We start from the raw sequence: 24195 nt of genomic DNA, 5'->3' as shown, positions 1-24195 counted from the left end.
TGTTTCTTTGGGCCCACAGACCAATATTTGGGAGGTTTACAGTTTATGGTGAAACAGAACAAACATTGTGTGTTAAGTATTTGATATTCATGTATATTGTCGTTTTGCTTTGCAAATATGTACAAAAAAAAAAAGTTGATGCAGAAAGCATTAAGGACAATATTCATGACTACAATTTCAGTTGCTTCAGTCATGCTGTCTTTGAACTCCACAGCTGAGTTGACTTCTAAAAGGTGGAAAGCCAAAGTAAGTCAGAAATATGCCTTCAAACAAGCTAAATCCATCATTTGTTGAACTTTTCTATAATTCAACCACACATCTAATGGTAAATGTAAACTTACTTGTTCATAGTTCCTACTATAGTCATCGGCTATATACTAATTGCTCATGGACATGTAATAATGCGAGAGGTAACGATATACAGAAGTTCAAATTTAATCAAACTCAAGTGTGTCTGTAAAGTCATATATAGATATTCTGTGAATAGCTTTTGTCACTATAAATCAGCGCCCATTAAGAGCGCATCTGATGATGAGAAGACAGAAGTATTTTGCCCTACACGCGTCTTTCATTTGCAGAGCAAACGCTATCTAATACCTAATAGTTTTAACAGCAACTTAAATCGAGTTCTGTTCACAATATAAAACAGATAAACTGGCCAAATCCTTGTGTTGGAGGAATGTCGAGGCACACAAGAATAATACAACATCTTAATTTGTCTTGCGTTCGATGGCTTTCATAGTTATAGAGAAATAAAATCGTAGTGACCATATACCACATAGATGAGGTGAGGATTCTTTTCTTGTACTATAGTTAATACAGGCATGCGGGAGTTATTCCTAAACTCTACTAAGCGGTATGGTGCCAAATTTTCTCTCAATGATGTCACGAGTGACTCTAACACTTGATCCATATGAATTACACTATCTGGATCTGAAATAGAATCGAGTAACTTTGTTTAGCAATGATGCTAGAAACGTGAAGTTCTAGGGCGCACGCTAGAGGACATATTGTAACTATCTACGATATAAAAAAACCTTCATGAGGAAACGACACACACGCTGATGCGCAGAGTGAATATTCTGGTGTCAGACTGATCATGTTTCACATAATAATGTCGCATGATTCACCACCACTGTCACCTCGAGCACTGTTACCACCAGTAAGACTGCATGGATGTACTAGTGAGTTCTTATACTGACATAACTAACTGTAAAACTGTTTGTGCAGAATGAATAGTGAGTTGTGGTAGGAATTGGGATCTAAGATAATCTGCCGTGCACAAAGTAGTACTATAGAATGGTAATCCCATATATGACAGTATGAGCTTATTGGACCTTTTTGCCCCATCATGAGCATGCTGTGCAGCGTGCAAATTGTATAAATTAATATCTCATAGATGAATGTGTCTTTGTAACTTTTAGCAGTTGTAGTAAACCAATCCCATAGAAGCCAGTAGCTAATTTAATTTAGTTTACTCAGGAATGCTTCTTTCTTCTCCTATTTGAGCTTTCTATCATGTAACTAGCTAATTAGCACTACTAGTACCAAGACACACCATACGTCTATTCGTCCAGAACCCATAAAACATTAATTGTGATTTACGTAGAAGCTAGGAACATTATAGTATTTTCTATTTGCTTCTTTTAGCACATTATGTAAAACTATTCAAACACATCGTATTTTGTTGCACTATAGATGGTCAATATATGTGGCATCTCAGTCATATAAAGTTGATAGCATGGCTTAGTAAGGGTAAGTAATTTGAGGGTAGCTGTAAAATACCTGTTCATATGGATCTATTGTAGTAAGAGTAGCATGCTTCATCTCGACAATTATAGCATGTTTATTGAGGAAGAATCAGATCTGTTGTTATATAAACGCTCTGAACTACTGACAGAGCCATTGAGTAATATGTGTGTATGTGAGCTTGACATGAGTTACTTAGAATGGTGGGAATATATCCAAAATTGAGACGTTACAACGTAAACTTGCATTGTCCCTGCGTAGATTCACTGTTGTCAATTATATTCTTCACACTATAGGCAAATTGTACTGAACCACGTCCAGTAGTAGTAGAACGTCACCTAGAGAAGGGTAGTAGAATTGTGTTTGGTGTTTTCTTTGGCAAGATAGATTGTATCCACCCGCCCTTTCAATGTCTTTGTTTTCATATTCCTCGGTCAGCATGGCTATGTAAGATCTACTGAAACATGTGCCATTAGCAATCCGGACAGTTTCCAAAAAAAACCAAAGAATGAGTCCAACCATTTTCCAGTTAATATTCTTTAAATGGTACCCAAATTTACTATTTCATCCAAAAATAAATAAATAAATAAAACAAGGAGCTGAATTTACCTCTTCATTTGTTGAAAACAAATATGAATGTTTACTGCACTTTATTTTAATATACAATTATTATGCAAGCAAATACATAGATTGTAAATAATCTCATGTTGGGTTTTTTTGCTTGTCAATGGCAAGAAAAGAGATTCTCACCAGAATGTTCAATAAAAATACAACCTTATGTCACAGTTAGAGAAGCTTTACATGTAGATACAGATATATAAATGGTTGTTTTAAGACCATTCAAAATGTATTTCAGGCTACAGTGATAACAGCAGATCCCTGCACTCTGAACAGGGGATATTCAAAGCTATACTTTTTCAGTAATATTTGTTGAATGGCCTACTCTGCCTATTTACCCTCTGTACATGATTTGTTAGAGTTGTTGAGTGACCATAGCTCCCATTTTAAATCATTGTGTGTGGTGGGTGGGGAGGATGAGAGTGTGGGTAAATGTATGTGTGTGTGGGTGTGTATACACACTTTTATATAAAAGCAATGTGTGTGTGTGTATATATATATTGCTTTTATATAAAAGTGTGTATACACACAGTGTGCACATCCATATTTGTATGCATTTAATATCTGTATTTGTGCATCTTGATTATATTCATATTTCAATCACCTTCAGCAGTAAAATATGAAAAAGTACTGTATTCATATACATATCCGTTGTCTGATGTGTTGAAATGTAGAGGTAATTAGTTGTGGTTTCCCCTGAATACACAGTATTGAATTTAAGCTCTCTAGTGAAAGTGAAACAAACACCATTTCTGCTAAGGCCTCTTCTTGTAAGTTTAAGATTTTAACAAAGAGCTCCATATGGCTTTTTTCCAAGAAAAGTGCTTGGATATTTTCTTCTCAAATATTGCATTTTTGCATGAATGTGTTCAGGAAACCAAAAAAAAACCCTAGTGATTTATCAGCAAGACTTGTGAAACTTACAAAAATAAGTACTGATTATTTGAAATAAAACAATAACTAAAGCAAATCACTTCCATTTTCTGCCATTATTACATCATACTGTGTTGTACTTGTGTTTCATATTTGGCCATGTCATACTGGTTGCAGTTTGTTGTATTGCTAGACTTAATATTATCATAAAATATTGTAAGTCATGTAATAAATAAATGGAAACCCCCAGACATGATGTTCAGTGAGTTTATTTTGAAATGTGAATAATCATACATATTGGTTGAGCATTGTTCATCTAATAGTTCAATATAATGTAAGCATGTGGGATTCATAGATCCTAATAGATTGCTCTAACTAGTGGATGCATTTCAGTAGCTTTTAAAATTTAAATTCTGGGCTCTAGTGTATAGTTTTTTTTTTTTTGGAACTGTCAATTTGAACATTTAGAGTTGGATGACATCTTCTGCAACAACATACTTTGGTGTATAAAGTTCACATTGTAGTGTAAATTATAAAGTTGTAAAAACAAGCAATTTATTTATTTCAAATTTTTAAGCACGCCAATAATCTCAAGCCACACGCACTTTAAGGCTGTAGAACATTACACAGACTTTCTTATAATCTATATGCATACATGTATACACAATGACATATGCATATTTATATAAATACCCCCATGTACCTGTATACATTTTTACAGCCACATATACCATAATAAAAAAAAGGTAGAAAGGGCTAAAAACAAAGAAATAAAATTTACTCTTCCTAAATTGTTTTATGGTTCTGGCAAAGCAATTTTCCATACTATGATGCTGTTAGTTAACTACAGCTTCCTGATTTAATTTTAACAATATTACAACACAATATGATTTAATTACAATGCAGGACAGCATGCTTCATGATGGGGCAAAAGGTCCAATAAGTCAAAATATTACCATTCTTAACATTACCATTATTGATCAACCTCCATACATATACATAGTTTTATATAAAGAACCAATCCTGCATCCACTGAAGTCAGTGATGTTTTTGCCATTAATTTAAAAGAGAGCTGAACCAGACCCATCATTAGGCGTACATGAGAGCTTTTAAAAGTGTATACAGTTCCTCAGGGGAGCTGTTCAGCTATTGTAAGTTATCGTAGGTCCATTGAATTTAATGGAGCGATGAAAATTTGCACCAGGTGAACATCTCCCCTTAACATATCAAAAAGACCAACACATTTTTTCACACATTTATTTAAAGAAGCCACAAACATGATGTAACTGTCCATGGGTTCTAAACCATTTGGCCCTTTTATATTTGAACTGTTTGTTGCTTTAAAAAAAAAAGTTGCAGAAAGCATTAGGAAAATATTCATGACTAACCACAAGGCTCAAGGGGAAGCAAAGCATTCACAATCTATATATGACTTTCAACCACATGGTAAATTACATATAGTAGGAACATGTCATGCAATATAAGGAGAGGAACTATACAAAGTTCAAATAATACAAAGGTTCTTAAGCTATTCTGCTATTTAATAACAGCGACAAAGACAGATGACAAAATAAAAGTTGTACTATTTGCAAGCAAAGCTACAATACCAAGTTAACACATTTTCTGTTCACCAATAAACTGTAACCTTATGGTCTTGGCCCAAAGAAACATTTAATTTCTGCTCATGTATAATGGAATTACACTCCACATAAAAGGGAATCTTAACATTTATAAACAGCATGCTTTTTCAAACTTTAAGGGACTTCCATTCCTAAAGTAGATGATATACACTGTCCCTTGAATAACTCTTTTAAAAGAATCGTTTGTTTAGATGATTAAATGTTAGGGAGTAGCATATCCTTTGAAACAACCTGGAAGGAAAACTGGCAATGATATCTGTGAACTGATAGTCCCAAAGTCCATGTTCCCCCTCCACAGTTACCAAAGCCATGGAATTCAGATTCACTGACAATATCTACTGTTTGTGCAGAATGAATAATGCTTAATGGACTGCTCTGCCCAAGTAGTACTCCATAAGACAGAAGGCAGGCAAGTTAAAATTCTGGGAATTTCTTTTCTTTGCAGAGAAAACCAATCCCATAGAGCCAGTAGCTATTTTGTTTCTCTTCCATTGCTTTCTCTGAATTTTTGGCAACTAGTACCAACCCACCAACCCACTGTCACCTATTATGGATTCTACTGGACTAAGTAATTCCTTTTACAAAGAAATATCAACAACAGGCACAAGTGCAAATAACTTCACAATTGTTGAGTCTTTTAGGTAAAATGGGGCACCTTTTGATCTCGACAGAGGCCTCTCAATTTCTGTTGGAAATCATTTTAAACCTGAACTCTGAAGCAGGTATGGTGAATCATGTGTTCAAAATGGATTAACCCAATTGCTTCCCAAGCCTGCCAGATCAGTGTCTTTCTCCGCAAATGATACTACAACCAGAGAGTGAATATAGAGAAGGGTAAGTGTTGTGTTCTGCTGCCCTTTCAATGTTTTGTTTTCAATATTCTCTGTAAACAGAATGGTAATGTAGTAGACTGCAAGCTATAGCACCGTGTCAACATTTTCCAGTTGGATGATTTTATTAAGGACAAATTAGCATAAATGTAAAATATTACATTTAAAAGTTGCTATATAGTAGCTAACAATCCTCTGGGTATTTAAGCAAATTTTCCTGATTTTTTAAGATGCTGTATTGAGATGTTACCAGTTACCTCAAAAATATCACCTGTGTAGATTTTTTCTTTAAAAAGAGTGTCACAACCGTTGTTGCCAGATTCCTAAGTCTTAAATCATAAGTATTTGATATACTAGAAGTAAATGAACTACTAAAAATATATGACCACTGTGCCTTAAATATAAAGAATAACTAGTAAATTAAGATTTAAGATATAACTGGAAAGACCATAACTATGTAAATTATATTAGTTAGCTCATATTCTCACAATAAAGCAGCAGAAAACAAACAAAATTAGTAGCTGTGTGTTAAGCAGCTGGTTATAATGCAAGATCTACTTTAACACTAAAGGAGTTTTGCATATTAATGTTGTACAAAATGTCCATGATACAGAAAGTAAAGGAACTCAGAAAAATCCAGACCTTAAGAGGTTGATTCATAATACCACCATTTTTAAAGGCTTTCACTTTTCAAATGGCCTGTTTGGAAAAGATACAAAACATACTTTATGTCAGAATCTGAGAAAGATTTTCTTATCTTTAACACAAGTGAAAAATAATCTCTTTATAAGCAAAATGTGTGTTTGCAAAAAAAAGGTGTCGTGTGTATGTTAGACCTGCTGGCAAACAGTATACTGTATGTATTTTCCAACTGAATAGATTTTTTCTTAATATTTACTTTCCTACGCAATACAAGAGTGATTAATATAACAGCTCTGACATGGTACAATATCATATTCATGCTTCCTGTGAAATGTCATTTTTCATACAGTGATCAAATTGTAGTACAGTGAAGATACTTTTAACAGTTCTTTGAAAGCATTTCTTTTTAACTAGCAACCATATATGGTTTTTCAATTTTCTTTCTTTAGATTAAGAACTCATCGGAAATTGTGTTATCGAATAAGTGTAAATACTTATATCACGGAGGGGCAGGGTAGTGGAGAATGTCTGATGTCACAATTGTGTTCTGTCACACAAGTTGAGCTATTTATTAACAGAGCAAAAAATGTTCATGTCCATACCATAGCAAATAAAGAGGACTATATTAAAAACTGTGAACATATGATCACTATTTCAGAAGATAATAGGAGTGCTCTTCTGTGCCCATAATTGATTTCTTCATTAGATTTACCTAACTCAATCATTATCCCATAATGTATGCACAAATGCTTAGTTTTCATTTCTGAGTCAAGCACCCTAAAGCTTGCATCAAAAAGAAGTGGTAAAATCACAAATACCTCCATAAATTTGTATATATTTGACTTTATGACTTTAATATTAAATATGCAAAACTCTTTTGTGCAATTCACTGTTACTGTAAATTAGCAGCTAATCTCATAAGAAATGTTAAACCTTCACCAAATCACAAACCATAAACACTGTTCCATTTTCTCTTTTACAATGAGTCTCCTACTGAATCCAAATCATCCGAAGAGAGTGGGCGATACAGGTCCTGAAAGATGAAGGGCAGTATAGATTTGTTTATTGTGTTCAATTTGTTACACTGCAACTGTCCTATAATCTCTTTGCTGTTGTGGATCAGAATTGTTGGTTTAATTTAAAATAACCTATCTTAAATCATCAGAGCCCTAGAAAAATAAGTAATCTAGATTTTGTCAATAGGAAATATTTTAAATGGATTTTTTAAACCTTAACTAATAAATGCCCTGTAATAAAACAATATCTGACTGTTTTGCAGAATCTCATATTGCTTTGGGACATGGCAATATGGAGTTCAAGTAATAGTTTCCTTGTTTCTTTTTCAAACAGTAGCAGAAAAGTAAATGCTTACCTTGTATTATAAGGTCATCAAGACCCAAAGGGCACTGGACCTATGTAGCATGGGTCCAGAAATATTTGATCCTAGGACAGCTAACCCTCAATACTGTGGTTCCATATACAGTACTATCTGACAGTGGTGCTGCTTTTTCCACAATTTTTTTATTTGGTAAAAAGACAGCATGTAAAATCCCTAGTCACTGGCTCTTTCTGATGGTAGCCAAGCAACAAGCTCATATCAGCAGGGAAAGGGAGAGAGAGAGGTGCAATGTCTATTTTTCAACACCCACTCTAAGCATCCTCTGACTGATCAGATAATCCTCAAATGCCAGAGGTGTGGGAGTATAATGGGTAGCCTCATCCAACCTACACAAGACAACATGTTTCTCAAAGATATGCAATACAAGAAAAAGTTCACCAAGCAGAAAGGTGCATGGTAGAGCAGCATCATTTCAAGGTGAAATAAATAGAAGTGTCGGTTCAGAGAGGGAAGAAATGAATTGTGTGTTCCCCAGTGGCTTACCATCCCCCCATACAACACAACTCATTAAAACAGCATGGATACCTTGAGTCTCACATTAGGATTCTTTTAAACATGTCATGGGTTTACACATATTAAAACAAATACAAGACAGACATTGCCGAAACCTGCAATTGTACACAAACACCACTATCACCTCACACGAAAATGGTGAAGACTGATGGACTCAGCAGTAATATTATTCAATTTTTCTTCCTCAGGAGAGCATTATTATTTTTTTAAATCCTAAAAATCTTGATTTAAAAAAAAAAAGGGAATATTTAAGATGTATGGGTTTCTTTTGTTTTGTTTTAAAAAATAAAAGATCATAACCCATGAACATTTGTGTTTTCTTTGCATGCACACAAGTCAAGAATTATACATACCTGTATCTATAACAGCCAAGTGTGCTCATAAATCACCAATTTGCATGCATACATACAGCATGCAAAACAGGCCCCAGATTCTGAAAATCATGCTTTAAATGTGTCCCTGTCTTTTAGTAAAGGTTGAGGCATAACTGTAAACAGTCTTTTCTAATTGTTAATGTAACTATTTAGCTTATTATTCAAACTTGTCCCATATGTACATGTTGTTATGTTTTGGTATTTCTGAAGCATAATGCACAGAAATGCACCCATTTGTTAGAATATAAGATGGAGTATGTTCCCCACACTCATTCTGAAAGGGTTACTGTAGGCCAAAGGAATCAATTAACTTATTAGGCTGCAAGCTGGGGGATACTTAGGCTGAGAGGAAAGCCCTAATTAGGGGAAGATCACCTGTGCAGGATCAGAGCAGGCATCTATAAATCCAGAGAGCTGATAACAGAGGAAAGAAATCTGCAGTCACTTCCTGGGGGACCAGAGGTGTGGGTGAGGCTATGGAATTTAGTCTGCATTTACTCCCTGGGAGGAGGGAGTTTGGGCTGGCAAACTCGGAGAAAGCGGGAGACAGTAGGTGTAGGCAAGGTTTAGGGAAAAGGCACCAAGGTTCAGGATAGTGCAGACCGATGCTGCTGATTAGAGGGTCCCTGACTTGAAACCTGGAATAGAGGGTGAGCCCGGGTTCCCCTACCGGTCAATGGGGAAGTGGCACCATCGGGACAGTGAATGAAAAGACTGCCTGAAACGGTTTGTAAGGAATGTCTTTGATACCCTGGAAATGGAGGAGTATAGTGACTTAGGAGAGAAGGAAGCCAAGAAGACAGACAGAGTACCCTGAGTTGCAGAGAGTTATAGAGAGGTACAGGGCATTCAGTGAGCAGCAGAAGGGGGTGCTGGACCTGGAAAGAGAGGATCCCTTGAGCTGCCAGGAAAGTGGTGAGTGAACCCCAAGACAGGAGAGCTAACCAAACTTTCTAATCAAACAGATTTTTTAGGATCATGCTCACCTGGACTCCTTTGAATGTAAGGAATAGCCACAAAAAATAAAGTTTGTTTTGTTCCATGCAGTTTAATTCATTCACAGCTCACTCAGAAGGCACACTTAAATCCAACTTTGGAAATTTTGGGAATCCCAGGGTATTTGCTGACCCACTAGCATTTGTTATTTGATAGCTAGCGCTGAAGTAAAATTTTCTGTGCATCAGCTTAGTCAAAAGATGAATGTTCTGGAAAATTTATACACCAATTTTTGTCATGTTATGATCAAAAAAATCTCACACTTCTGCTGTATAAAGATAAAGACCTCTTTGCGCAACACCACAAAAAATTATTGAACTTTATATTTTTAAACTTTTCAGCTTGATTAGTCTCACTGGGACTACTCTCAGGATAAGCAGCAAAACTATAATTAAAATACACCTCTACCCCAATATAACGCTGTCCTTGGGAGCCAAAAAATCTTACCACGTTATAGGTGAAACCACGTTATACTGAACTTGCTTTGATCCGCCAGAATGCGCAGTCTCACTCACCCCAGAGCGCTGCTTTACCACGTTATATCCGAATTCGTGTTATATTGGGTTGCATTATATCGGGGTAGAGGTGTAATTAAAGAAACTGAAAAATTAGGTTGGTACATGCATGGTAGAAAACCTCTGCTAAGATTAAAGTAATAGTATTATTTACAACACCATATAACAACAAACTTGTAAATAATATCCAAAGTAGTTAAAGATGTGATTTTTCTGCTATTTATTATTTATTTATTTGTATTACCATAATACCTAGGAATCATAGTCCTGGACAAGGACCCCATTATGCCAAACACAGAACTCAGAGACAGTCCCTGCCCACACTGTGGCATTCCTAAATTGCATGGATTTTCAACTATGCAGCTGTGGAAGTACACAATGGAAATATTAAAATACTAATCTCATTTTCTGTTTTCAAAATTGGTGAAATTTAATTATGACAAATTACATTACTGCAACATTAAGATTCAATTTGAGACAGCCAGGAAATGCAAAATTAAGGATCTCTTATTAATACTAAAATGTCTATGTCCCACGTATAGAATTGCTCTGGATTGCTAGCTACACTGTCCGATGTCACTTCCCTATGAAGTAGGCCCAATCTTACCCTGAACTATTAATGTACAACTCTCACTGATTTCAGTGGATGTTACATAGTTACAGAAAGACAGGATTGAGCCATATGTATGCAAATAGGTAATGGTGAAACTTGCTATTCCATTTCCTGACTTCTGAGTGTTTAACACACTGTATTCCTAACATTTTACTAGTGTTGGTTTTCATGAATAATGTGAAACCCTGGTGTAACACCAACAGACCTCAATCGTCAAGTGGGCCGGATCGAACCTGGGACCTCTGGAGCTTAGTGCATGAGCCTCTACTGCTTGAACTAAAAATCAACTAGCTCTTAGCTAAGATTGTAGAGCAGACTTATTTTATCTCTCTAAGGGGTCTCAGTGCCACTAGATGGGACAGAACACCACACCCAGGAGGCCTGTGGGTTACACTGGCCCTATTGAAGTAAATGGCAAAACTTTCATTGACTTCAACAGGGCCAAGATTTCATCTTTTAAAAGTACAGTAACTCCCCACTTAACATCCTCGTGCTTAATATTGTTTCGATGTTACCTCCCTGCTCCATTACAGAACATGCTCCTTTAAAGTTGTGCAATGCTACACTATAACGTCGTTTGGCCACCTGCTTTGTCCCTGGCTGGTAGCCCTCCCATCAGCTCCTATACACCCCCCCCCCCACAGCACCTCTCACCCACTGGCGGACCCCACAGAGCAGCACCTTTCCCCTGTTCCCTCCGCCTCCTGCCCACGGCAATCAGCTGTCTTGCAGCATTCAAGAGGCTAGGGGGAGGAGCAAGGCCACAGCACGCAGCCCCCCGCCTCCCTTCCCTGCCTCCTGCCCACGGCAATCAGTTGCTTTGCAGCTTTCAGGAGGCTGGGGGAGGAGCGAGGACGTGGTATTCAGGAGGCTGAGAGGAGGTCACTTAAAGTTGCATTTTTCAGGAACATAACTACAATGTCAGGTGAGGAGTTACTGTATATTCACAAATATACTAGGGGATGATGGTAGCGACCTCTATACGTAGGTTGCCTAACACTTTAAATTGTAAAAGATTCTTAGGATCTTTTCTTTGAGAAGCATGAATACCCCTATAGTTTGCAACAGGCCTTTGATATTCAATAGGGAGAAACTCTTCAAGCTACAGGTGACATTTCTTTCTACCATTAAATTACAAAGTGTTATAAATGACCATTTCCTTTCAGCAAGACAATTCTAGCAACCTGTCTAAATCACTGAACATTCTAAACAGCCTCGCTCAGGCTACTGCCATAGAGCAGACAATGTATCAGGAACACCAAAGAGCTACCAGAGCATATGTATCTGGAAGAAGGCTCGTGTAGAGAGCCAGCCTGAGATTTCTTTGACAACCCCCTCCCCTCCTTTCCCAGACCCAGCACATCACGTTGGCTCAGCATCTCATCCCCCTGGCAACAAGACATAGGTCAGGCACTCCCCTAACTCCTGCCGATGGGGATGGAGCATATAGTGTAAGTGTCTCATCTCCCCTGTGGGGGCACCACCTGGGACAGGAATTCTCCCATGTCCCAAGCAGAAGAGAGGATCTAGCTGGGATCCTCCCATAAACCACCTAGATCTAGGACATGGTCCAAGCAGCTCATGTCCACCCCACAAGGGCACCACGTGGGACAGGAGTCCCCCATCTCCCAGCATCATGGAGAGAGAGAGAGAGAGAGAGAGAGAGAGAGAGAGTGTCTCTCTCTCTCTCGACCAGGCTCCCCCCAACCACCTTGTGATCCCAGCACATAGTACCAGAAAAGGATAACAACCTTTTCCTACTGCTGGCTAATGTAGTTAGTCCTGAAGCTCAAATGGTTGCACTTTATGCTGCAGTGCTGAAGACTCATGGGTCAAACCCCATTGATGCATGAAGGGGAGTTTGTTACAATCAGATATAAAATAACCTGTTCAGACACTTTTCCTTGGAAAAAACAATCCCAGGCAATTGCATAAAAAAAAAAATACATTAAAGACTTTTTAGGATGTAAAGTACAACACTCAAAGTTACAAAATGCCAGCTTATGGTTGCCTGAGCATCGAGAATTTGTCCATTGTGCCTGTGCATTATGATCTTTAATTACATGATCACATAGTACTTTTGCCACAGGACTTCTGACTGCATAGTTTGGACACACACAGAACTGAGTCAGATGCACGGGCCACCGTATTTCTTGCGTTTCCTAACTTTAAAATGTTTGACTTTGCAATCTAAATAATAATTTAATGTAGTTTTTTGCATGTAATATATGTTTCTACACATATACACATATTTTGTCTCTTTATAAAAACACATAATACAGGGTTTTGCAATCTTTACATAGCATGCACATGTATACCCCACATTCACATACCTTTTTCTCTTTTTTGCCTACAGACAAAGCTTTGGGCCACATTTTGCCCACAGGAACGCATGGATCTCCCACTGAAATCAGTGAGATTGCTTGCAATTATTGAGGGCAGAACCTGACCCTTTTACCGAAGAGTTATTGCTCCTTTAGTTTATCTTGAATTTCAAAAGAAAATTTCCAATTTGCTGAACATTTTGATCATACCACCACCACGCAATGTTTAAAACCCTGTGTAATTGCAACATCATCTTCCCAAGAAGAGGTACTGGATAGGAAGAATCCATGTGCCTTACCCTCCACATTTGGAAATCAAAAACAGGTAGAGGTGATGCACTTGGCGTGGAAAGATGCTGACCACATTGCTTCCTTTCAACCTTCTCCCAATGAACATCATTAATAGGAGAAAATGTCTTCTGCCCTTCCTGATGCAAAAACAGCATCAGTGATAGGGAGGGAGAAGACTGAGATGTATCAGGAAAAGAGGTGGCCTCAGAGCCAATGAGAGACTCCTTTCTGCTGCTGATGTCATCCACCTCGAAAAAGACCCATATCATCACTGTGAAATCCAGCAAATCCAGATGGCATTTCCCCCACCCACAGCAACTTGCTAACAATCAGTCCAATAAACCTTGGGAGTCAGATTAAAAGGACCAAGATGACACTGCTGCCAAGGAGAGGGCTTCAGGAACAACTCACACCAAATGCAACTCACGTTCTTACCTACCTGTGTTCCAAATAATTCAAAACCTGACCAAAATGAGGCTTCAAGTCACACACTGTCAGGTTTGCTTACAACTCCCTACTTCAGAGAGACAGGAAGCTAACTCATAGTTTATTTAAAACTGAAGGAGGCTGAGAAAGCCTGAGTCCAACTGCATTTGCAAGCCAATCTGAGACATGATGCAGTGACTCAAAGATAATTTATCTGAGACCCACAGTTGATAAAATGTCAGAAGAGAAGATCAATAGACATCTTTCATTCTCTTTGGACAAATGCAATTAATTAAATCAGTGTGCACAGCAATGACCTGCCCTTGGCACACTCCCATACATGAGAACGCTATGTTGAACCAAAAATGTTCTGTTATACAGAGATTACTACAGCAATAACACAGCTATCGCCATCATACTAGAGGGAATATGATGATGGTTAGGTACATTATGTACCTAGGCTTTTGGTACAGGAATTGAAAATCTATTGATGATCCTGGGCCTCCAAAGCACTAATACATCTCGCTGTTGCCTTGATGCTGAGCCGCTTTGGCTGGCCGAACATAAATGTATTGTATATGGTCAGAACAATATAGCTAAATTCCACAGAGCACTCCTTCACTTTACCATAGAACTAAAGCTGGGGTGTCAATAAATAAATATGGAACTTTTAGGAGGTCTAACTTTTCCTCCAGCTGTGAAATGCTTGGCAAAAAACAAAGACATAAAAGTGTTCTGAAAGCAAGAGCAAAGACCTCTTTTTTCTTCTTAAAGATAAGCCACTACCCAGCACACTTAATATTCTGCAAGATGGAGAACAGCTGCATTCCAGTTGTTTAAGAATGTTGCATGGGCACAACAAGAATTGTAGCCAACCTCTTCAACCTCATACTTTTGGCTAGGTGTAATGAACACTTCTGGGGAAGGCAATTTTGGTGGCACCCATGCCAGATCCTTGCTCAGCCAGTCTCAAAAATCAGTTCCTTGTTTTCTTACCCTCTGTTTTCGCAGGCTTCCTGGGCTGGTAGGAGATGGGCTTGGAGACTTCCCAGAGCGGGGAGTAGAAAGCTGGCTACCAGGGGTTCCATTAACTAGAAGGACAATAAATAAATACAGAAATAAATGTTTGGCTCATGGTACCTACAGCGTAAAAGCAGAGGAAAATAATTAATAAGCATGCCTTAATTCTATCTACTTTTTCTTAAGGTACCCACTCAAATTTTTCAGATTTGTAAATGTTAAATAAGGTAGTGCAGAAATGAACTGCTTTTCTAGCACTGTGACTTTCACACTGCCAATTTATACAGTGCTTAAACAAATAAGTAGCCAATCTAAAACGATTGTTTAAGTCAATGGTGATGAACTTCATTAAATTTTCTTAAACTGCATAGTGCCTATGCATGCATATCATGGAAAGCCATAATGCTTTGTTGCCTTAACAAATATTACCTATATTAAATCTCTTTTATCCCATTTATTTATGCTTCACAGTGCTATGAACTAGGAATAAAAAACAGCACTACTTGCAAGAACAAGTCACTGTAGCTTGCTGTTAATCCCTCACTTGTTTGAAGACATTTTTGCATTACTATCTGACCCAAACATCACCCCAGAACTAACTCACATGGACTTCAGACATATAACTGAACTGGCCATAAAATCTCAGGTATACATTATACCAAATCATCACTTACTTAAATAGTGAGTTATTTCAAAATATTTCAATGTATTTAATTTTAGAAGCATTTTCAGCCTTTATATGACATGCTCTGTAAAATTAACAAATACCTAGTACCTGAAGAGTATCATAGTGTACTACAAAGTAATCACACAGAGGATACCAATAATGTTCTTAAAAGCTTACTAAAGCATAGAAAGAAATGTGAATAGACAGACAGTATATATTTAAAGAGTGAGTGTGTGTGTGTATATATGTATACATATACATATATATATATATACACACACACACACACTCACTCTTTAAATAAACAACTGGCATATTAACAATCATATTTGTCAGTTTCAGAAAAAAAATGAGCAACTCGACACCTGAATTCTCAATCTTATATGAATATTTACATACTAAGGTATCAGTAAGGCATTTAACTTACCTTCTATGAGTTCTAACATGGACACAGTCGTAGTGTTTAACCTGATGATAGCAAGCACAAAAATTCTTTCCTTGTACTAAGCCAAGCTGTAGCAAAGATGGGAAGTGGTGGGATTAGTTAAGGATAGCTAGGGCTGCTCGCAGAGTGAGCTGAATGAGATGCAGGACTCATAAGCAGAAGCCTTTTCTGCGTAAGGCTGACGTCTTCAGAGCAGCAGTGGGAGGTGCAGGTGCTGTCTTAGGGCTACATCAAAGGTGTCGATTAAACATAAAGCCGCTGCTTCAGAATGCTGAGCAACTGCAACCCCCACTCGATTCCAGGAAGCCCAGAAAGCCGAAGCAATTTTATATGCTGTGCACTGCATCATAATGAAGAGCCTTTAGGGGCAATATACCAAATGACTCATCTGAAAATCAAAATGACAATAACTCTTGTATACCCTTAGCTGACTGGCAGTCTAGCAACTGCTAAATCCTTCAGAGAATGCAGTGGGTATTTTAATCGATTTTTCTTAATGTAGCAAGTATCTCGGTAGTAAATATTAGGCCCACATACATTTATCTTCTGATGCTGCTCTAAAGAGCATTATAAAACATGTTATAGAGCATGGTAACTAAAGATCACCATACTGCTGCATATTACCTGCCTTTTGCAATGCATTTGTTAAGAGAAAAGTGTACAATATCTTTGTGGTATCCACTAGAATGAGAAAGTAAATTTGCAGGTAAATAGGTTGCCTTTACAGACACACATTTCACTCAGCTAAGCTTAAGGTTCAGTTCATAGCAAGGGTAATGGCGTGTACATATCAGCACAGTGTTGGGGGAGCATGTGGCACATGCACATATTTATGGAAGTTCATACAGTATCTTGAGGAACGAACAATGTGACCAATAACATGATTTCTGCATCTAAAACTAGCTCTATTAATGTATAGGGGCTGCATGAAGATATTTCGTTTGGGCAGGGAGAGAAAAGGGATAGAGAGAGAGATTAAAAATAAGCTGCTCAAGTCTAATCTTCAAATAAGTTTGTTTTTTAATCAATCTTAAACTATTGCAGTTTTGTCTATAAGGGCATAAACTTGAAGGCCGTTTAGAAACATTAGCTTTAGTAGTGCAAAAAGCCTTTTAAACTGATCAGATTGTCTTATACCTTGCCGTTGTCAGGGTGAAATTCAAGGTGCTGGCTACCATTCAAGAAACCCCAAATGATTTAGATGCCTGGTACCTCAGAGACTGCTACTGGCCCTGTGACTTGCAATACACATTGTGCTTAGAAGGAACAGTTCAGCTAACCAGTCTTAAAGATTAGAATCAGAGAAGATTCCTCAGAGGCCTCAGGAGGTCATCATTCTAGTCCACCCCCACTGCTCAAAGCAGGACCAACCCCAGCTAAATCATCCCAGCCAGCGTTTTGTCTAGCCAGGCCTTAAAAACCTCTAAGGATGGAGCTTCTACTACCTCCCTAGGTAACCCATTCCAGTGCTTCATCACCCTCCCGATGAGATAGTTTTTTCTAAATATCCAACCTAGACCAACCTCCTACAACTTGAGACCATTGTTACTTGTTCTGTCATCTGCCACCACTGAGAACAGCCTAGCTCAGAGGTGGGCAAACTATGGCCCGCGGACCACATCTGGTCTGCGGGACCCTGCTGCCCGGCACCTGAGCTCCTGGCCTGAGAAGCTTGCCCCCAGTCCCTCCCCTGCTGTTCTCCCTCCCCCACAGCCTCAGCTCACTGCACTGCTGGCACAATGCTCTGGACAGCAGCGCAGCTACAGAGCCCGGGACTGACTTGGTGCTCTGTGCTGCACGGTGGCGTCTCTGGCTCCGGCCAGGCGGCACAGCTGCCTGTCCTGGTGCTCTGGGCGGCACAGCTGTAGCACCGCCAGCCACTGGTGCTCCAGGCAGCGTGGTAAGGGGGCAGGGAGCAGAGGGGGATGGATAGAGGGCAGGGGAGTTTGGGGTGGTGGTGGTCAGGGATCAGGGGTATGAATAGGGGGTGGGGTGGTCAGAAGGCAGGGAACAGGGTATTGAATGGGGGCAGAGATGCTGGGGGGGGCAGTCAGGGGACAGGGAGCGGGTGTGGTTGGATGGGGCAGGCATCCGGCGGGGGCAGTGAGGAAGGAGAGGGGGGGTGGATGGGACGGTGGGGGGCAGTCAAGGGCGGAAGATCTGAGGGTGGTCAGGGGACAGGGAGTGAGTGTGTGGGGTGGGGGATGGGGCAGGAGTCCCAGGCAGGCTGTCAGGAGGCGAAAAGTGAGCGGGTCAGATAGGGGGCAGGGGCCGGACTATGCCTGGCTGTTTGGGGAGGCACAGCCTCCCCTAACTGGCCCTACACACAATTTTGGAAATCTAATGTGGCCCTCAGGGCAAAAAAAGTTTGCCGCCTCTGGCCTATCTCCATCCTCTTTGGAACCCCCCTTCAAGTAGTTGAAGGCTGCTATCAAATCCCTCCTCACTCTTCTCTTCTGCAGACTGAATAAGCCCACTTCCCTCAGCTTCTCCTCATGTCATGTGTCCCAGCCCCTTATCATTTTCACTGCCCTCCCCTGGACTCTCTCCAATTTGTCCATATTCTTTCTGTAGTGTCAATCCTGCCGCAAAGCTCCTACTAACTGCACGCCCCAATATGCCCATTAGCTGCTTGGCAGCAAAGGCGCACTGCTGACACATGATCCAGCTTCTTGCCCTGTAATTGACCTGTTTCTCAGAACTGCTACTTAGCCAGTCGCTCCCACCAGCTATAACAGGTGAATGGGAATCTCTGTCCTATAGTACAGGACCTGCCCTGTCTTTATTGAACCTCATCAGATTTTTTTTGCCAATCCTCCAATTGTTAGTCACTGTGTCTGGACTCTACCTCCCACTCCCAGCGTATCTACCTCATCCTACAGCTTGAGTGCTCAAAACTTGCTGAGCTGTGCAATCCATCCCTTCATCCAGAGTAATGAAGATGTTGAAAAAAACGCCCCAGATGACCGACCCTGGGGCACTCCGCTCAATACCGCCGCGCCAGCCTAGACAGTCAAGCTCATGCTGCGGTAGCGTTGAGCCCGATGACCAGCCCAGCTTCTAGTCCATCTATATAGCCCCATTCATAACCAATGCCAGTACTACTGTTTAAGTTTCTGCAAGCAATGGTGGAGACCGTATCCCAAAGCTCTGCTACAGTCGATGAATAGCTCACCATCCCCAGCGTTCCCAGTATCCAACAGACCAGTATCATCGATTAATAAGAAGGCAAACAGGTTGATCAGGCATGACTGCCACTAGTGAATCAATAAATGTGAACTGTTTCCTTATTGGACTGCCTCTCTCCAACTGCTTCAAAATGATTCTTGGACCTGCTCCATGACTTTTCCAGGGACTGAGGTGAGGCTGACCGGTCTGTAGTTTCCTGGATTCTCCTTCTTCCGTTTTTTTTTAAAGATGGGCACTATATTTGCCTTTTTCCAATCATCCGGGACCTCCCCCGATCACGATGAGTTTTCAAAGATAATGGCTAGGGGCTCTATAATCAAATCAGCCAGTTCCCTCAGCACCCTCAGATGCATTGCTTTCGGTCCCACAGAGTTTGGTATGTCCAGCTTTTCTAAATAGTCCTTAACCTGATCTTTCACTACTGAGGGCTGCTCACATCCTCCCCATACTGTGCTGCCCAGTGCAGCAGTCTGGGAGCTGACCTTGTCTGGGAAGACCAAGGCAAAATAATCATTTACTTCAGTGTTTCCACATCATCTGTCACTAGGTTGCCTCCTCAATTAAGTAAGGGTCCCGCACTTTCCCTGACTTTCTTCTTCTTGCTAACATACCTGTAGAAACCCTTCTTGTTACCCTTCACATCCCTTGCTAGCTGCAGCTCCAATTGTGCTTTGGCCTTCTTGATTATACCCCTGCATGCTCGAGTAATATTTTTATAGTCCTACATACTCATCTGTCCAAGTTTCTACTTCTTATAAGCTTCCTTTTGTGTTTAAGCTCACTGAAGATTTCTCTGTTAAGCCAAGCTCGTCACCTGCCATATTTGCTATTCTTTCTGCACATCGGGCCAGGATTTCCCCTCAGTCTTTATTCTGAAGATTCCAATGTTTTTCTTCAAGAATCTTCAGTACAGATTCCACTCTTGGGATGTGCCTGCATGCTCCACATTAAGGCCAGAACCGTCTAAAAAGCTTTAAGGATTGAGGACTGTACAGATCTAGCCTTAGACCCCACTGAATCAGGAATTAGGGAACCTGGATTCTATGCCCAGCTCTGTCATTCACGAGCTCTGAGACTTTGGGCAAGTCATATCACCTCTTTGTGCCTCTCTTACTTTCCTACCCTTTGTCTGTGTCTACTCATGTTGCAAGCTTTTTGGGGCACGGATAATATGTATATATAGTACCTAGCATAACAGGACCCTGATCTCAGCCTCTGAAATACAAAGAAATACTATTACTGCTGCTGCTCCAGAGGATGTTACATGAGAAGGCACTGAGCCAGTACTTCCTCAGTTCTTTCTAGCCACAAGTGTAACGAGACAACTTGCTTAGATCTTTCACCATATGACTCGTCGGCCATCTCTTTTTTATTATCATCCTTGAGAGCTAATTTTTTTTGCAAATAGTTGAACTAGTGTAGGCTTAATGTGAAGCACTGAAGTACATCAGGAATGCAGACTGGTATTGACAATCTATTAGAACTCTATTAGTTAAATAAGTTTTCCTTTTGACATACTTTGGTAAACTCTCAGGCTGTATGAAAAGTATGCCCAGATACCATGGTGATAAATACCCTACTCATTTTTAATAAATGATAAACTTCTAATAATAGTTAAGAAATTTCAGTCAGTTTAGGTTTTTTCTTTTTCTTGATAGAATGCACACCTAATACCTTATTTCATACTGCATACCTGTCCCAAGGCTACGCTACATGTCTCACTGACTGCTGTAGCATATCTTCCTGCAGGGAAGACTGATGCAGATAAAAACATACCATACCATACTGGTAAATCAGTGCTGCGATTAATAATTATATTTAGCCAGGCAAGAAATTTATCATCACTTTTTGATCCAAAAATGACAGCAGTCAGAATTCTTAAGTTAGTGCAAAATGCCCTTTTGTCTTATCATGAAGAGAAGATTACTTACTCTGTGCAGTAATAGAGGTTCTTTGATTTGGCTGTCCCTGTGGGTGCTGCACTTTAGGTGTCCATGTGCCCTGGGGCTTGTAATCAGAGATTTGTGGTAGCAGTGCCTGGCTGGGTTGCACATGTGCAGTTCCTGTCTCATGCCGCCTTAGGCAGTTATCTGGCACTGTGCTACCAACTTACTCTCAGTTCCTTCTCTGCTGCAGAGCATTCAGTGTGAAACTCTGACATGAGGGATAAGTGGGGGTAGGAGTAGTGGAGCACCCAGAAGGACAATCATCTTAAATCATCTCAGTTACTGCACAGGGTGAGTAAACTTTTCTTCTTCGAGGAGTGTCCCTGTGGGTACTCCACTTAGGTGACTTCAGAGCAGTGCCCTTCAGTGGAAGGAAGGGGCTTTGTAGTTGAGGTTGTGGCAGATGATAAATACAGTAGGTCCAAATATTACATCAGATGTTACATGATGTTCTAATGCATAGGGTTGCGTAAATGTATGGGCTGAGGCCCAAGCTGCTGCTTTACAGATGTCTGTAATGGGGACATTGTTAAGAAATGCTATCAAAGCTAATAAAGCTCTGGTGGAATGGGTGCGAATCCCTGTTGGGGTTTGAAAATCATAGTAGAGATAGCACAACATGATATATTCAGAAATCCATCTGGACAGTGTCTGGTTAGATATGGCATCTCCTTTCTATCGTTCAGTGACTGGCATGCGTAATTTTGGAGACTTGTGGAATGTCTTTGCTCTGTCTATGTAAAAGACTAGTGCCCTGCAGATGTTCAGCGTGTGCAGTGTTGACTCATGTCTATTCCCATGGGGTCTCGGGTACAATGCTGGGAGGTGAATGGGTTGGATGAGATGGAATGATGAGACCACCTTAGGTAAGAACTTAGGATGCGGTCTTAGAGTAACTTTATCTTTGAAGAATATTGTATATAGGTGTGTTATGAGGGCCCCTAGTTCTCCCACTCATTTGGCAGATGTGATGGTGACGAGAAATCCCACCGTCATTGAAAGGTGGAGGAGAGAGCCTGTTGCTAATGGTTCAAACGGGGGTCTGATGATGCTTCTGAGGACAAAGTTAAGATCCCATGATCGAGTAGGGGTTCATACTTTAGGGTAAATGTTGGTGAGGCCTTTGAGAAAACACTTGGTGATTGGGTGCATGAAAATGGATAAGTCATCCACCTTGCGGCGGACTGCTGTGACAGCTGAGAGATGCATCCTGATTGCGCTCATGGAGAGGCCAGATTTATTAAGTCCCAGCATGTATTCTAGTATCAGAGGTAAGGAGGAAGAGATCACTGTTTCTTTGGCACCAGTTATCAAATTGTCTCCATTTGTGTAGATATGTGTGGCTGTTCTGCAGCTATTTAATAAAATATTCTGTACTTCCTCTGAGCAGGTCATTTTCAGGTCCTCAGAGCTGTGCAGTAACCACACCTTGAGATGGAGTCTTTCTAAGTCTGGGTGAAGAATTTGGCCTGTATCCTGAGAGAGAGGAGATGAGGCAGAAGAGGAAAGGTATGTGGCTGGCACACTGTCATTCTGCAAAGGTAAGGAAACCACGTTTGTCGAGGCCACATGGGGCCTATCAGGATGACTTTGGACTTATCAACCTGATCTTGTGAATCACCTGTGCCAGGATGGGGGTGAGAGGGAAGGCGTATAGCAGAGAAGTGTCCCATCTGATAAGAAAGATGTCACTCATGGAGCAAGGACCCAGCCCTGCTCTGAAACAAAACTGTGGGCATTTGGCATTGTGTGCTGTTGCAAAGAGGTCTACAGTTGGGAACCCTCAGTGCATGAATATGTTATGTAGCACTTGCGTGTCTAGTTCACACTTGTAGTCCTGAGAAAAGTTCCTGCTTATTGCATCTGCTATGGAGTCTTGGGATCCCAGTAAATACGATGCTGTGATGTCGAGGCTGTGACTGATGCACCAGTTCCAGAGCCGCATGGATTCTGTGCACAGGGAGGGTGAGTGTGCCCTCACCAACCTGTTTATATAGAACATGCATGCAACACTGTCTGTGGGACTTGTATGATCTTATTCTTGACCATGAATAAGAAGTGGGAACACACGTTGTGAATGGCAAATAGTTCTAGTAGATTTATGTGTAGGAAGGATTCTGATGAGGACCAAGGCCCCTGAAGAGAATGAGTGTTCAAATGTGCTCCTCAACCTAGTAGTGACACATCTGTCGTGATGGTCACCATTGGGGAATTCTGTACAAAAGGAACCTGAACACAGACAGTGTCTGGGCGTATCCACTAGTGCAGTATTGGTATTGTGAGGCATTTGTTTACACTGTGCTTGCATGGGGAGTAGGTTGTCCAGAGCCATGCTTGTAGACACCGCATGTGTAGACTCGCATGCTTGATGATGAACATTGTTGCAGCTATGTGGCCCGATAATTGCAGGCAAGTCCTAGCAGCTATCTGAGGACTGTTCAGTGTTGAGAAGATGAGATTGGTTAGAGCAGGGGTCGGCAACCTTTCAGAAGCAGTGTGCCGAGTCTTCATTTATTCACTTTAATTTGTTTCACGTGCCGGTAATACATTTTAATGTTTTTAGAAGGTCTCTCTCTATAAGTCTATATATTATATAACTAAACTATTGTTGTATTGTAAAATAAACAACATTTTTAAAATGTTTAAGAAGCTTCATTTAAAATTAAGTTAAAATGTTGACCTTACGCCGCCGGCCCGCTCAGCCCACTGCTGGTCTGGGGTTCTGTTCACCTAGGCTGGCAGTGGGCTGAGCAGGGCCTGCGGCCGGGACCCCAGCTGGGAAGGGTCCGGCAGCCAGAATCCCAGAGCAGTAGCCAGAACCCCAGACCAGCAGCAGGCTGTGCGAGGCTGGCGTCTGGGACCCCAGACAGGCAGTGGGCTGAGCAGCTTAGCCTGCTGCTACTCAGGGGTTTCATTCGCCGGCTCCTGCCATGTGTTAAGATTCAAGAGGGTTGGATCACAGTATCTTCAGGGTAACCCAGGAGGGAAGCCTAGGAAGCGCACTGGTGAGGGAAAGAGTTTACTTTCTTGTGTTAAGATTCAAGAGGGTTGGATCACAGTATCTTCAGGGTAACCCAGGAGGGAAGCCTAGGAAGCGCACTGGTGAGGGAAAGAGTTTACTTTCT

The 24195-nt window shown here is 40.5% G+C and overlaps 1 protein-coding gene across 3 annotated transcripts in view; it reads right to left on the bottom strand.

Moving 5' to 3' along the window:
* The window catches only part of LOC116822027 (serine/threonine-protein kinase DCLK1), a 354967-nt gene that overhangs the window by 60838 nt on the left and 269934 nt on the right, over positions 1-24195 (bottom strand). For 2 of the 3 annotated variants that reach the window (XM_075061628.1, XM_075061629.1), the window contains exon 4: positions 14800-14894. In XM_075061628.1, the coding sequence (XP_074917729.1) occupies positions 14800-14894 (95 nt within the window). Of the gene's footprint in view, positions 1-14799; positions 14895-15917; positions 16072-24195 lie in introns of those variants that run through there. The other variant, XM_032775582.2, reaches the window with a different exon arrangement.

The sequence above is a fragment of the Chelonoidis abingdonii genome, chromosome 1 (genome assembly GCF_003597395.2).
Source record: "Chelonoidis abingdonii isolate Lonesome George chromosome 1, CheloAbing_2.0, whole genome shotgun sequence".
Classification (NCBI taxonomy): domain Eukaryota; kingdom Metazoa; phylum Chordata; order Testudines; family Testudinidae; genus Chelonoidis; species Chelonoidis abingdonii.
This window is presented reverse-complemented; position numbering and strand designations above follow the sequence as displayed.